Source organism: Scedosporium apiospermum (genome assembly GCF_000732125.1).
Source record: "Scedosporium apiospermum strain IHEM 14462 chromosome Unknown SEQ_SAPIO_0100, whole genome shotgun sequence".
NCBI lineage: Eukaryota > Fungi > Ascomycota > Sordariomycetes > Microascales > Microascaceae > Scedosporium > Scedosporium apiospermum.
The window spans coordinates 272,535-285,661 of record NW_015971801.1 but is presented as its reverse complement, the minus strand read 5'-3'; the positions used below and the strand labels follow the sequence as shown (position 1 = coordinate 285,661).

The 13,127-nt window shown below is 49.5% G+C and overlaps 2 protein-coding genes and 1 pseudogene across 2 annotated transcripts; 1 reads left to right on the top strand and 2 right to left on the bottom strand.

The window, feature by feature from the left end:
* On the bottom strand, window positions 1-1,590 carry SAPIO_CDS6134 (annotated as a pseudogene; the record flags this gene model as incomplete).
* A 1,215-nt stretch (window positions 1,591-2,805) lies between these two features.
* Window positions 2,806-5,192, top strand: SAPIO_CDS6133 (uncharacterized protein; the record flags this gene model as incomplete). Its single annotated transcript, XM_016788316.1, has 6 exons — window positions 2,806-2,850; window positions 2,912-2,924; window positions 3,224-3,355; window positions 3,415-3,758; window positions 4,284-5,002; window positions 5,063-5,192. The coding sequence occupies 6 exons, from the start codon at window positions 2,806-2,808 to the stop codon at window positions 5,190-5,192; spliced, it is 1,383 nt and encodes a 460-aa protein (XP_016642073.1).
* Window positions 5,193-5,312: 120 nt separating this feature from the next.
* On the bottom strand, window positions 5,313-7,789 carry SAPIO_CDS6132 (uncharacterized protein; the record flags this gene model as incomplete). Its single annotated transcript, XM_016788315.1, has 6 exons — window positions 5,313-5,504; window positions 5,567-5,701; window positions 5,862-6,266; window positions 6,453-6,716; window positions 6,780-6,871; window positions 7,684-7,789. The coding sequence occupies 6 exons, from the start codon at window positions 7,787-7,789 to the stop codon at window positions 5,313-5,315; spliced, it is 1,194 nt and encodes a 397-aa protein (XP_016642072.1).
* Window positions 7,790-13,127: the final 5,338 nt, after the last annotated feature.

Sequence of the window (13,127 nt, the reverse complement as noted above, 5' to 3'; positions counted from 1 at the left end):
CTACTCTACACACGTCCAACTCTCTGCCGCATTTGGGTCGCCCTTCCCATCGTACATGTTTCGTGCTGGGTATTTACAATGCCTCCTCTGAAACGCGATTTTATCCTTCTCCGCGGTCGTATACTTAGTTCCTAAGACATAGTCGGGCGCAATCCCCTCCTCGACCCATCGAACCATTGCCGCGAGGACGTTTCCTTCCGGCTCCTCCCCAGCGAGAGTTGCAAGCCTATTACCGATATTTGATGCCCCCTTGCCACCCGCACAGTGACCCATCCCCGAAACGTAGAACAGTCGGTAGAACTCGTCGAGCTCACTGGGAGGGAGACCCATCGTTCGCGCCACAAAATTGTAATACCGACCCGAGTTTTCCGCCGAGATGGCCGGGTCTTGAAGTCCATGATAATGCAAGACCTTAACACCACGGTCCCGCGCATCGGAAAGGTTACCCAACCAGCCCTCACCTTGAAGCCCGGCTACCTTTGCCTTTGCAGCCTCGATATCCTCCATTGTCACAGGACCGTTCCACGACGCGTTGCCGTACACGCCATAGCGGAACCATCCGGTAACATACGAACCCTCAAGGCTCCCTGCCCAGAGAATACCTGAGGAATCCGTCCCGGGTTGCATACGAGAATATATCATATTCCCCTCCGCGTCGTAAAGAGGGGAGTACAAAGCCCGAACGGTGTCGGCCTGTGCGCCAGTCAAACAGCCCTCTGTCTTGTTCGAACCGCATAGAAGCCCCTCCGGTCGGTAGTTGCACAGCTCGGTATGCTCTAGGATGCCGTCCTCGTACCCATCTAGCCAGTCACACTGACGCATAACATCCTGGATGACAATCGCCCATAATTCTTTAGAGAGGAAGTTTGGGGAGCCAGGCGGGCCGGTTATGGTGACAGCATGACCTGCCCAAGACTGCAGGGCGCTCATTGAGATGGCGGGGGCACCGGCAACAATGCCGTCAAAGTCATCCGGAAATTCCTGGGCAGAGACAAGTCCTTGCCGACCACCAGTCGAGCACCCGAGATAGTAGGCTTTAGTGTGTTTTTCGCCGTAGTAGGCCCGGCTTATCTCTTTGACAAGTTTTGCACCGGTGTGGACCGCACCCCAGGCGTAACTCTCAAGCACATCGGGGTCTTCTAGTGGCTCCCCAACGTTACCGACGTGCCCTATATCAGTACCCAGGGCCGCAAATCCCCTCTGGGAGGTGTAAAGTAGATCGTCGTAAGCGATGCAACCCCCAAGGCCACCATTGCCGACTATGATAACGCGGCCAGTCCAGTTAAGAGGTAGCCAGGCTTCTGAATTGATCTCGCTCTTCGGTCCCGTAGATGTTGTCAATCCAACGCGACAGAAATCAAAGTCCACGACGCCAGAGAGGCCGCTGCATGTTGAGTGGGTTTGCGGGATGGTTAGGTTCCGACCGGCTGGGATATATTCAACAGAGCTAACGGTGGAGTCCCTAAAGAGGGCGTTTTCGAGATGATGAGCCAATCCCGCGCAACGCTGCTTCAATGAGGTGGACGATTTCGAGCCCGAGGCCAGGTGAGCTAGCAGAAGGATTAAACCAGCGCGGCTAGGTCCCTTCATCTTCTCCAAATAGAATATACTTGACGAGTTAATGAAACAAAATATTGAACTGCCAAACAATCCGAGTTTATCCCATCTTTGTTTACCAGCTCAATCTCAACCTTTATACACGCCGAAGATTCTTATTCGGAACCGAATGCCGACGAGTCGCTCCCCGCAGTGGTATTCGGCTTTAGCTACTTTGGGATCGGCAGTCCACTTCAGTGTGGGCAGAATACGCTCTGACAGTCTAAAGCAGCGAGTTTTTATTTTTTATGGGCTAGCCTCTTGAAAGAAAAACGTGGAGAAGTAATGTCAAATTTCCTAGGACGGCGTAGCTCATGACGGGAGTTGAGCATCGCAACTTGTGCTTCACACTGGAGATCGACCACGAGGAGCAAATGTTGTCGGCAGCGACATTGGGTATCGAATAGTATGTCCGTGTCCGACTCCTCTGCGAACAGATAGGTTTAGACCCGTGGTTAGAAATGATCAATATTAAGTTTGGAAACGCCAGATCACAAATATGAAGGATCGGTTGCCCACAGTATCCGCGACCGCTCGAGGTCACAACAACAGTCCGAACCTTTACCAAGAGTACTGAGACAGACTAGCGTGGCCCAGCAGAAATATCGATAAAAACAAAAGGGCGGTTGGTCAGTGATCAGAAGTCGAACCAGTTGAGAAATGCCGCACAAAGCTCCCAATGGCTCGAAGGACCTCGGATTCTGTTGATCAATGGGAAAGAAGCGAAGGCAGTAAGAAATGGCGCTTCCAATGGAGTGGAAGTGATGAGATGGAATCCTTACTTAAACGGCTGAGCAAAGGGCACTGAGGCGAGTGGTAGCCACAAGAGATAAAGCGAAACGTTGATCAATTGAAAGAACGACTGGAAACTAACTACTTAAGATGAAACTTAAAAGATGATCGTAAGACTGACTAGAAGAAACAACCAGCCATTACGCCCCCTTTCCCACCGTGTACCCGGCGAATCGTTCTTCTGCGATCACTCTTCGGAATAAATCCGACACTTGGAAGTGCCGAAGAAACAAAATTGCGGGGACCCAAGCTTCTAGTCCCTCTCCTCCGCTTGCTACCCCGGAAGGCCGCAGTAGTGCTAATTCCTTTCATTTCTTCCAAAGAGGACATATCTGGCCGAGTCCCAGACTCCCAGCACAGCAAAGCCGCCGAACACAACCAGTGACATTTCATAATTGCCAATACAGCCCCGCAAACATGAATCGAACGAGTTGCGACAGTTGTAGGGATCGAAAAATAAAGGTGTGTAAGGAGAACGGGCGACCGAAGGGCGAAGGCGTTCTTGTACTAACCCTCTTGCCAGTGCACCAAACCGGGTATGTTCCTGCCAAATGCGAGCTCTGCGTCAGATATTTGAGGGCTGATTCGAGATGTTTCCAAGACTCTAACGGTCCCTGTGACTACTGTCGCAGCGCTGGAAAAACCTGTTTATCCACAGCCCGTAAACGACGCCAAAAGCCATTTTACTTTGTATCGGAAGAAGAGTACCGTCTCTTACGCCAGGTGTGCGGGCAGTATCTCCCTGGGCAGGACCTGTCGGTCCCGAGCCTGAGACGATTGGCCTCTCGTTCTACTGCCTCAGGCTATGGAGCCATAGCTGGACGTATAAACTCAGACACGGACGAGGCGAGCCCCCAAGGTGATGTTCTGCATAGTGCTCGAGAAGAAAGCGATGTTACGCTCCCCGAAATTGTCAATCTTCATCAGGATTTGGGATGCTTGATGGTTGATGCTCAAGGCGAATACCGTACGTTCTTTTTGCCCAATACACGCACTTTGAACTGGCCCAACACTACCACATTACAGGTTACGTCGGTGCTGATTCAGGAATGAGCTTCAATATTGCTGTGAGGTCCTGGTTCTTCAACGATTCTCACGCCACCGAGAAAGTCGATATCTTGCCCTCCATGATTAAGGTGACTATGCCGACCGCGGAACGTCAATCGAACCCCGACAACGACTTATCGCCTGAGATGTTGGCGCTAGCATCTCGAGACATCTCGTTGGCTTGTGCCTCCCGGTTCTTCGAAGAGGTGCATCCCATGTATTGGCTGTTCCCTTCGGAAGACTTTTACACTCGTTTCGAGGCTACTTACTCTAGGGCGCATGTTCCGCTGGCTAGCTCATGGCTCTGCACATTACACAGCATAGTTGCACTTGGCGCATCGTGTGCCTCATCGTGCGCCCGGTTGCCCAATGAAGAGTTAGCGCGTGAATCTCTACAGGCGGCGAAGGCACTTGTTTCGCGTGTGTGTGATCAGGCTGATCTCGATAGCATAAGGGCTCTAATTGCTCTTGTGAGTATATTCTTCTCATATTCCGCTCCAACTGCAAGGTGAGGTAGTGGGCTGATCACCTTGTAGGCGTTGGCCCTTCAGTGCAATGGATATATGAACCAAGCGTACCTTTATATAGGGACCGCCGTTCGCATCGCCTTCTCTCTCGGTCTCCACTTGGATAAATGTGCTGCTAAAGACAACGTGGTGGCGCTCGCCTATGCTCGGCGCTTATGGTGGAGCCTATTCCTTCTCGATCACGATATTTCATTGCAGCTGGGGAAACCCTGTATGACGGATTCTTCGCACTTCACGTGGAATCCCCCGCTTCCGTCTGAACAAGCAGGTCCCCCGACCCAGAACCATGAGCATTGAAACGCCGACTGAGACCAACTCTAGATAGTTAGCCCGGGATCTTATACGCCTCACGGTTTACTCGAACCTTACGTTCGCCTAGCCAAACTAGCTAAGAAAATTCGGCAAGTCCTCTACGTTGGGCCAATCGACGACGGCCGACAGTTGACTCAATCCAACTTCGAAGACTCCATTAGATCTCTAAACAGATGGCTAGACGACATCCCACCACATCTCCAGCTGACATTGTCCGTGCCGCCGCCCCACAGAAGACAAGTCGCCATACTCCATTTGCGATACTGGAATACTGTTATGCTCGTTACGCGGCCATTCCTCCTCTGTATGCTTTTACGTGGGAGCGAGCTGGCTAATACACCCAAGAAACAGTATTTCGATGGGTTTTCCAGGCTGTGTGTGTCTGCTGCTGAAGCTTCGATTGATATATTCGAAGATATGGTTCCGCAGGGCCTCGTGTCAAGCTTGGTTCTCATCGACTTCTTCTTTGCATTGCATGTCGTGCAAGTCATTCTCGCGGCCTCTGCTCTCTACTGCCCAGAAACCCACCTGGCCCAGGCAAAAAGATGCGTTACCATCCTAAACGCAATTGGCTCTTTTGGTTGCCCGAAGCATCTTCTTCCCGAGACGCTCTTTGAGCTGCAGCAGGTCGGTTTATTGGACGATCTGGATGGCCGCGTCTATACTGATGAGCTTCCAAATGGGCTGCTTAATACAAGCTTCGAAGGCAGTTCGCTGAAAGACACACGGTACGAACCTCTCCATGATTCAGACTTGTGGCTTAAGAGTCGCTAATTTATTATTACCAGATCAGACGGAATGGACTGCTCAGAACTAAATTGGAGGATATTGGGAGATCTGGACGTCTTTAATATTTCTCTGGAGGAAAACTTCATCGACGAGCTGATGCATATATCTGGACCATTCCCAGAGTCGTAAAATTCTCAAGAAATGCGATTTCTTTTCCTTTACCTTTTCCCCATATTTCCTTCTGTCTCCTCTGCGTTCGTAAGTTATAGGTCCAACTTACACGGCCGAGCCATGAAAGACTAGTTGGAGCTATGAGATCTTCGAGACCTTGCAATAGAAGTCTCTCGTCTTCACAAACCAGACGTTCTCTATTCTCCACTCAGGCTTATTTGAATCCGTATCTGGCGTGAGGTTAAAATGGCGGACTATTTGTGGAATCACCTTGGATAGCTCCATCAGGCTAATGTTCTTGCCGATGCATGTACGGGATCCTTGCCCAAACTAAGTTTTGCGTCCTGTTATTAGAATTCAGACCAAACGGGTAGTCAAAGGGGAGCACGCACCGCCATGAAGTAGGACTCGCGCTTCTTGACTACTTCTGGCTCTTCCAGCCATCGTTCTGGTCTAAATGCATTAGCGTCAGGGCCGAAAACCTCTTGATTGGCGTGAGCCACCCAAGAGTTGATACCGACAACAGCCTAATCCACGTCATTAGCTATCCGCTCACGGTGATGTAGAAAAAAAATAGTAGACAATATTAATTGGTAGACGAACTCCTGGCGGGAAGTACTGCCCCGCTAACACGGCGCCTTCCTCTGGGACAACACGACCTAATATAAGACCAGTTGCAGGATGTACTCTCAGAGCTTCCTTTATAACAGCTTGTAAGTAAGGCATTTTCTGAGCTTCGGAAAACTTAATAGGGTCTGAGATTATGCCGCGTGCTTCGTATTCTCTGATCTCCTCCTGCAATTGCCGTAGGCTACTTGGGTGCTTCAGGAGATTGAAAATTGCTGCTGAGAAGGCGATTGATGTCGTATCAGAACCAGCCCCGACGTTCATAATGCCGGCAGTGAGTATTTCAGCTTTGCTGATCTTCCCTGGATCATTATCGTGACCTCTTAGAAGTCTCGTTATGATATCAGTGGTTGCGTTGGGGCTGGTCCAGTCTTTCTCTGACTGGAACCTCGCCACCTTTGCCTCTACCCATGTAGTGGCAAAATTCCTAACGTTCTGGAGGCCTGAAAGCTTCTTCGACCCCATCTTTCGTCGGAAGAGTATCTTATGCCACTCTGGAAAGATGCCAACCCTCACACAATATAGTAGATATTCAGACAGTGATGCCATAATATTTTGGATATCCTCCCCAGAGTCTAGGAAGCCGAATCTCTCATTAAACTACTATGGGCGTAAGCTTGGTGATGTGGGAAGTCGCTCGGAAAATCTTACTGTGATCTTGCCAATAACATCAAAGGCATAGCATTGCATCCAATGGGAGATGTCAACTGAGGCGCCTGACTCCGCGAATTCTTCCAGCCTCGTACGCAAGACAGCTGTGCACTCGTCGACAAACCGCTCCAGCTGGACTAAGCTGGTCATCGAGTATGCGGCTGCGATTTTTCGTCTTGCCGTAGCATGGAGGTGAGGATCGGGCTCGGTAAATATGTTCGTGACGGTGCTGTAAGGGCTACCGCTGGCTTGGTACCACGGAGACTTCGCAGAGGGGAAGGCTAAGTAAGTCAAATAGCCCCCCTATCCAGAGTAAAATTAACTCACCTTGACAAACCCTCGACCACTGCCGTAAATGACTTTGGCTGCTGCAGGATCGTCGATACTGTACTCATTAGGAGCAATCCGTACGATCGGTCCTATATGGTGGGTGGTTAGTAGTGTAACGGATGTGTTGGCGGGCTCTAAGCAGCGCTAAGTATTGTTGGATATCTTACCGTATTTCCGATGAAGTCGGACATTTGTTTCTGGAAAAGTCCCAAGGTACGCTTCCCTGAACAGCCAAACCCTTGTATACCTCGCGAGGAACGGTCCAGGAACGTGCCTTAATCTTGTGGCCAGAGGTTGTAGGAGGAATACGAGAAAACCGAGAGTTGTACATACGCCGATAACTGGCCAGGAACAAGGGAAGGGGGTCGTGAAATCCATAATTTAGGGGCCATCTACGGAATTGCTTTCCGACTTAATATTATTCCCTATTCGGAATAAAATAGATGGCTTCGCTGTTCTTCGTGACTCTCTAGACCCAAACAAAAGTTAGACCGGGAAAACCGTATTCTTTTATGGTGAAATATTCGCGGGGCGTTGATTGAGGGAGTTTGGTCCCAGTATTATAATGATGTGCTGGAGACAGAGGTGGGGGTTGAGGGCCTCGGAATTGACGCTGCTTCTCGTTCGATCGCATCTGGAAATAAACGGCGCCAAGCATGGGATCCAACTTGTTGAGTACTCCTCTCCTGGCGGGTCTCGTGGTCGACAGATTCCCCATGGGACAAAGTAACTCCGAGATGTTGACGCTAAACGTGCTTCAGATATCTGGCCCTCTCGAGTGAACTATTAAGCTCCGGAGCCAAAATTCCCCATTCGGAAAGGGTGTTCTGAATTTAGCTCGGAGTATGGAATGGAACTTGGCTTTGTTTCTGCGCCAGACATGGAAGCCAACCAATAATACGAGACCTTCCGAATCTGGTTGGCTCCCTCGTTGACTTCCCCATGGGGGAGACGCTAAAAGCGTCGATGAAGATCTGGTCCCTGGTTCCGGAGCCAATGTTCCCCATTGGGAAAGTATTGTTTCTTGCTTCATTTGAATCTGCAACTCCTCTTAGACCTCCCATCTCGACCAAGAAGAAGAAAAAAAGGTATGTAAACACGAGTCGGAACGTCAAGGAACTGTTGATTCTGTTTATGGATCTGCAGTCGCGGCTTCTCGAGCCCTTTTTTTTTTTTATTATTATTTCTATTTTTGTTTCCCCCTACCTTTTCGCGTGAAGAAAATACAGTCAAGGCTTTGTGAATCGGCAATCTCCACCATGGCGGAGCGAAAAAACGAGCCCATCCGCTCACATTGGAAATCTTGCATCGCATGCGGAATTATAGCTTTGTCTCCATTTCAATATGGTCTCGATTTTGGACTCATTGGTGGCTTGCAAGCCATGCCAGGGTTTCTCCAGGTAATTAGTATCTTTCCATCGATTCCGTTTTCCCTATGTAGTTACGCCGGCACAGCTGACGAACAAGCTAAAACACAGGTATACGGGCCCCGAGCTCTAGAAACAGCCACTGGATGGAACATCTCGACGGTCCGGCAACAACTCATTGCATCCCTAATGACTCTAGGCGCCTTCCTCAGCGCCGGCCTCGCTGGGGTGATAGCGCGCAAACTTGGACGCAAGATGTGTCTTTGGTTGTCATGCTTACTTTGTGTTATACTCTACGAAGTACGAATCTTGTCTTTGAACCCCTGCCAATTTCTGTGGGGTCCCACAGGTCACTACATACCCCAATACAGGACCTAAGCACCTCAGCCACGGTGTGCTCTGGTGTGCATGCTGTGCTGCCAGTGCCTGAAGGCATCGTCCATGTGTGCAAGTCTATGTAGCCGAAACGAAGGGGGCCGTTTTTGAACCCCGGTGTTTAAAAGCGGCCTCCTTGCCCAACTCTTGGGATTTGATAAAGTAATCTTTTCAATCTACACATCACTCAAGTTCTCTCCCAAGCAATTTCTTTCAGACAAAATCCGATGGCATCTACCAACAAGACAGAGGTCTCGAGATCACGAATGTTAGGCTCAAACATAATTGAGACGGCGTTGCGCAATGGACTGTCCGACCGATCAACAATCAGCAAGCACGTCGTCGTCCGACGGAAACTGAAGGAGAACAGCCAAAGGGCATATGATCGAGATCTGGCAATATGGAAATCGTGAGATTTACCAATATATTTCTCTCGTTACAGGAGCTAATTTACCCAATAGCTACGTTGAGAAATACCCAAACTCGGATCCAAGAGATATGCAGACGACCAAAGCCCGGCTTAGTGACACCAAAATTGCCACCCCACGCAGTATTCGAATCAAACTTCGCCGCTTCATAAACGCATGGGAGCGGGAAAATCACACCTCTATCCCTGATGAAGTGAAATACTCTATGGCCCCGGTAAGGCGTCCTCTACTTATATCAGACCAAACATCAATATTCTTTCTAATAAATTATATAGTTAATGCAAGGAGAATTGCAAGATAAGATAGGCGCTGAAAATATCTCGCGGCCCATGACATTTCTCACGATTAAGAATTATGTCCATATGCAAGAATACTTATGGTTCTGCGACTATCATAATTATTCACATGACAGATATCGGGTAGACAACTCAAACTTACTCAATACCCATTGCTATACCTCTGCACGTTTGCATGAAGTGTGTCAGGCAAGATACGAAGTATGGCTATAAACACTCCAGCTGTAGACCAGGTACTGATTTCTGCTGCTTTATAGGATATTGAATTTATGGTTGCTTGGAGAGATGGACAACCCGAGTTCAAGATGGGGTTTAAGAGGGAGCACTGCAAAGGAATGAATGAGAAACAGTATGCCCTTTCTATCCTACGGACGGCGATACATTACTGACATTTTTCTAAAGGCCGAAGCACCCTATGTGCGAAAATATGGAAGGACCGGATGGTTTACCACCTCCCCTCTATGCACAACCTATTCTACATTGGCTGGCTAATATCCTCTCCTCTCATGCATTTGCGGGATACCACTCGGTCGAAGAAGTCCTCAACTTACGCCCCCTCGAGCAAGAAGATTTCTGGGTTGTACAGTGGGCGCCACAGATGAAAGGTAGACCTGTCTTTCCGGCTTGGTCCGCAGAAGGACCTCTCGATAAATGCCGAACAGAAACAGCATGGGGTAGACAGGCATTTGGATGGGCAGTACGTGTTGGGTTTGTTGATGGCATTGGCCTTCACGCCCCGCGTCGAGAAATCCTTATCAAGACAAACGGTAAGAGAGTTTGAACCCCTATATAAGAGATGCTCGCCTAATATAGTGCTACATAGACAGCGGAAAGGCCATAGGGCAAGTATTGATATTTGCCGGGCAGAGAAATCCCAAGATCCTACTTAATCACTATCTCGACGATATGAGTACAGTCGATGGAGCTGCGATCTTCCTCGGCATGACACCTCGAAACGACCTCACTGCTGATTTTCGCTCGGCGACCATGAGGAGAAACGCCCAGCTGCCTCAGACTTTACCTGCGAATATCAAGGCGGAGCTAGAGACCCGGGACGATTAGGCCAGGCTTACTAAAGAACTGGAATTCCTGGAGATCCGAATTCGAACTGCCAGAGATGAAATGAGCGCCCAACAAATCCGCGAGGAACGAAGTCAGCTGTACTGCAAACGTCGTATGCTAGAACAAGCTGCGTTGAAGAGGTATCAGGATAGCCAAGTGGGTACATATCCAAGCAAGCCCGCTGTGCATGAACACAACGACTGGCGCAAAGACCACTTCGAACGAATCCGCCATATGAGGCCGGAGATCGAGCGCCTTACTCGAACCCTTGGCCTGCGTGTTCCTCTACGAAGCCCCGAAGGGATTTCTTCTCTCCGTGATCTTATTGCCATTCGAAAATCCGATTGTCAGGTTGCGTACCAGACTTGTCTACAACCATTAAACGGCTGCTGTCCCGTGGTAACCTGTCGCAAAGAAATTAAGGAGTAAGTGAGTAACCTCCAACAGAGTTAACTGTCATGCTCTAACCCTTCCTTAAGTATACCTAAAACAAAACGGTGGATGCATATCTTTTGCTGCTTCGAGCAGTACTACAAGAACAAACACGGTTTCGCCCAATTATGTTTCGTCCGCAGCAAGTGGGTTGCGGATAGTGTAGATTGGTTGGGTCACTGCGAGATGCATGTTACCCGGGACGATCTACCCTTTCGTTGTAACCCGGTATCTTTCCGAACAGCACTTGCCTGTGTAGGCTACTGTCCTTACTGCCTTGGCAATATACAACTTCCAGCCGAGAAGCGTAGGTTTCAGTATCGAGATCGACCTAACTGGTTATCACATATTCACTGCTGCATCACCGGATGGATACCTGAACAACTTCAAGCACAATAAGCTGATTCCATGCCCACATCCACGATGCCCCATTACCCACGATTTGGAGAACGACCTCTGGCACCATATGGAAGATGTACACAGTATCCCTACACTAGCTGTTGGCAAGAGATCTCTTTCTGATTCTACGGCAAATGAAAAAGTGGACTCCCCTTCCAAAGGCAAGAGATGGCAGATCTACAATTCAGCTGCGAACATCCAGATTGACGACTCATCCACTTACAGCACACCTATATCATCTATATTCGACACTCAAGAGACAGACAGCAGCCACAGTTCAGCTACACCTGAAGTACCCCTTTCCTCTAGCTTTGATGAGGTCAGCTGCTGGGCCATAGCAAGCATTGACCCGGATCCATTACTTTACAATGGAACAGAGGTCGAGGGACCCACCACAACCGGGTCACCATGCTCTCCGGAACGCTTGGTTCAGGATTTCGGTGAAATGCAAGACGATTTGTGCTATCTGGACGTCGGAATGACCCCTGAGGAGTGTATTGATCCATCTCTTTCAGGCATGCCTATGGCCTTTGGCGTTAGCAAGGATACCAGCCCGATCCCCTCTACGGAAACACCGGGGCCGGAAGTGCTACCATTGCTTCCCGAAGGCCCCAGAGAAAGCGATGCCCCAAGCGAAGACTACCCGGTTGACTGTCTGCTCGATAAGTGGGTTGGATGGGTTTTTGTGAAATGGCTCGATGGGACTTGCAGTTGGGAGTCTCGATCAAACATTCTTGACAGTAGGCTGATCAAGAATCTAAAAGACGAACATAAAGGGCTTGGATTAGGCGTCGAGGTTATACAGACTCGCTGGACAACTCGGAAGAAGGCGGAATACCGGGTTCACTTTAAAGGTCGTCCGAATCAGGAGGAAGAATGGGTGCTTGAAAAGTATATGAGTTGCGAAATCATCGAGAAGTACGGGCCAAAAGAGAACACAAGGAAAGGGATGAAGAAAGTCATTAGGAGCTTAAACGTATAAGTTACTTGCTAAAGTAGCATTAAGTAAAGCACAACACCAGAGGAAGAAGTCAATACAATCGTCGACTTCTACTAAACAGTTGAGCTCGTCGTCCAAGTCCAAGATCCATTGCAATCCCATGGAACTAAACCCCGAATCCCTTCACTGAATCGCCCTACCACCCGTCTGCTGTTCCCCCTCCTTCGGCTCATACTTTAAAATCCGCTCCCGTCGCTCCGTACATCGGGGACAATCGCACGGCTCCCTCTGATCGCGGATTTCCACGTCGACATCCCACTGGGACAGGGTATATTTCCACCTCCCCCATCCCACCGTGAAGTCGAAGTGACTCTGCAGCCAGGTTCATTCGTCTTTCGGGTCGTTGTCGGCGGTCCGATCCGGTTGGTCTTCTGGGGGCTGCACTACCTCCCATGGGTCCTTGCCCAAGTCTTGATGGGCGTCGTGGCGGGGGAGGGCATCCTAACGTTGAGAGGCGCCTGTGCGGGTTTCTGGACGAAGAGTCAGAGGTTTGTGCACTCCAATAGCTACTGGAGGGTGAAATGAGGGGGTTTGAAAGTGCTTCGTAGCAGAGAAGGAAGGAGGAGAAAGATGAAACGACCATTTACCAGTTGTAATGCTCTTAACATGCGTCGCACCCTGGCTATCCTTGGGCGCCTGAGCTATATATATATACTGGAGTTAGCCTGTATACAAGATCGCATTTCTCTTCGAAGGAAGAAGAAAGGCCGGATTTGATTAGTAGCTCGGGACGACAGGACGAGATCAGTGTTAGGCTACTGCACCCTTTGGCTCTGCATCCGATTCTGCGTTAGTCTCCATTCTTATTTGGGGAATGGGCCTGGAAGGTGGACAAGATTCTGGCGCGCGGATCGAGTATTACATTTATAGATAGAATTCGGTAGAGTCTTAAACGGAGATTCGCGCACAGGAGGGTGGATCATGGCGATGTGCGGCCACATATGGTGCATGTAGTTGAGGTGGAGCGACAGGCTATACAGCGCTCA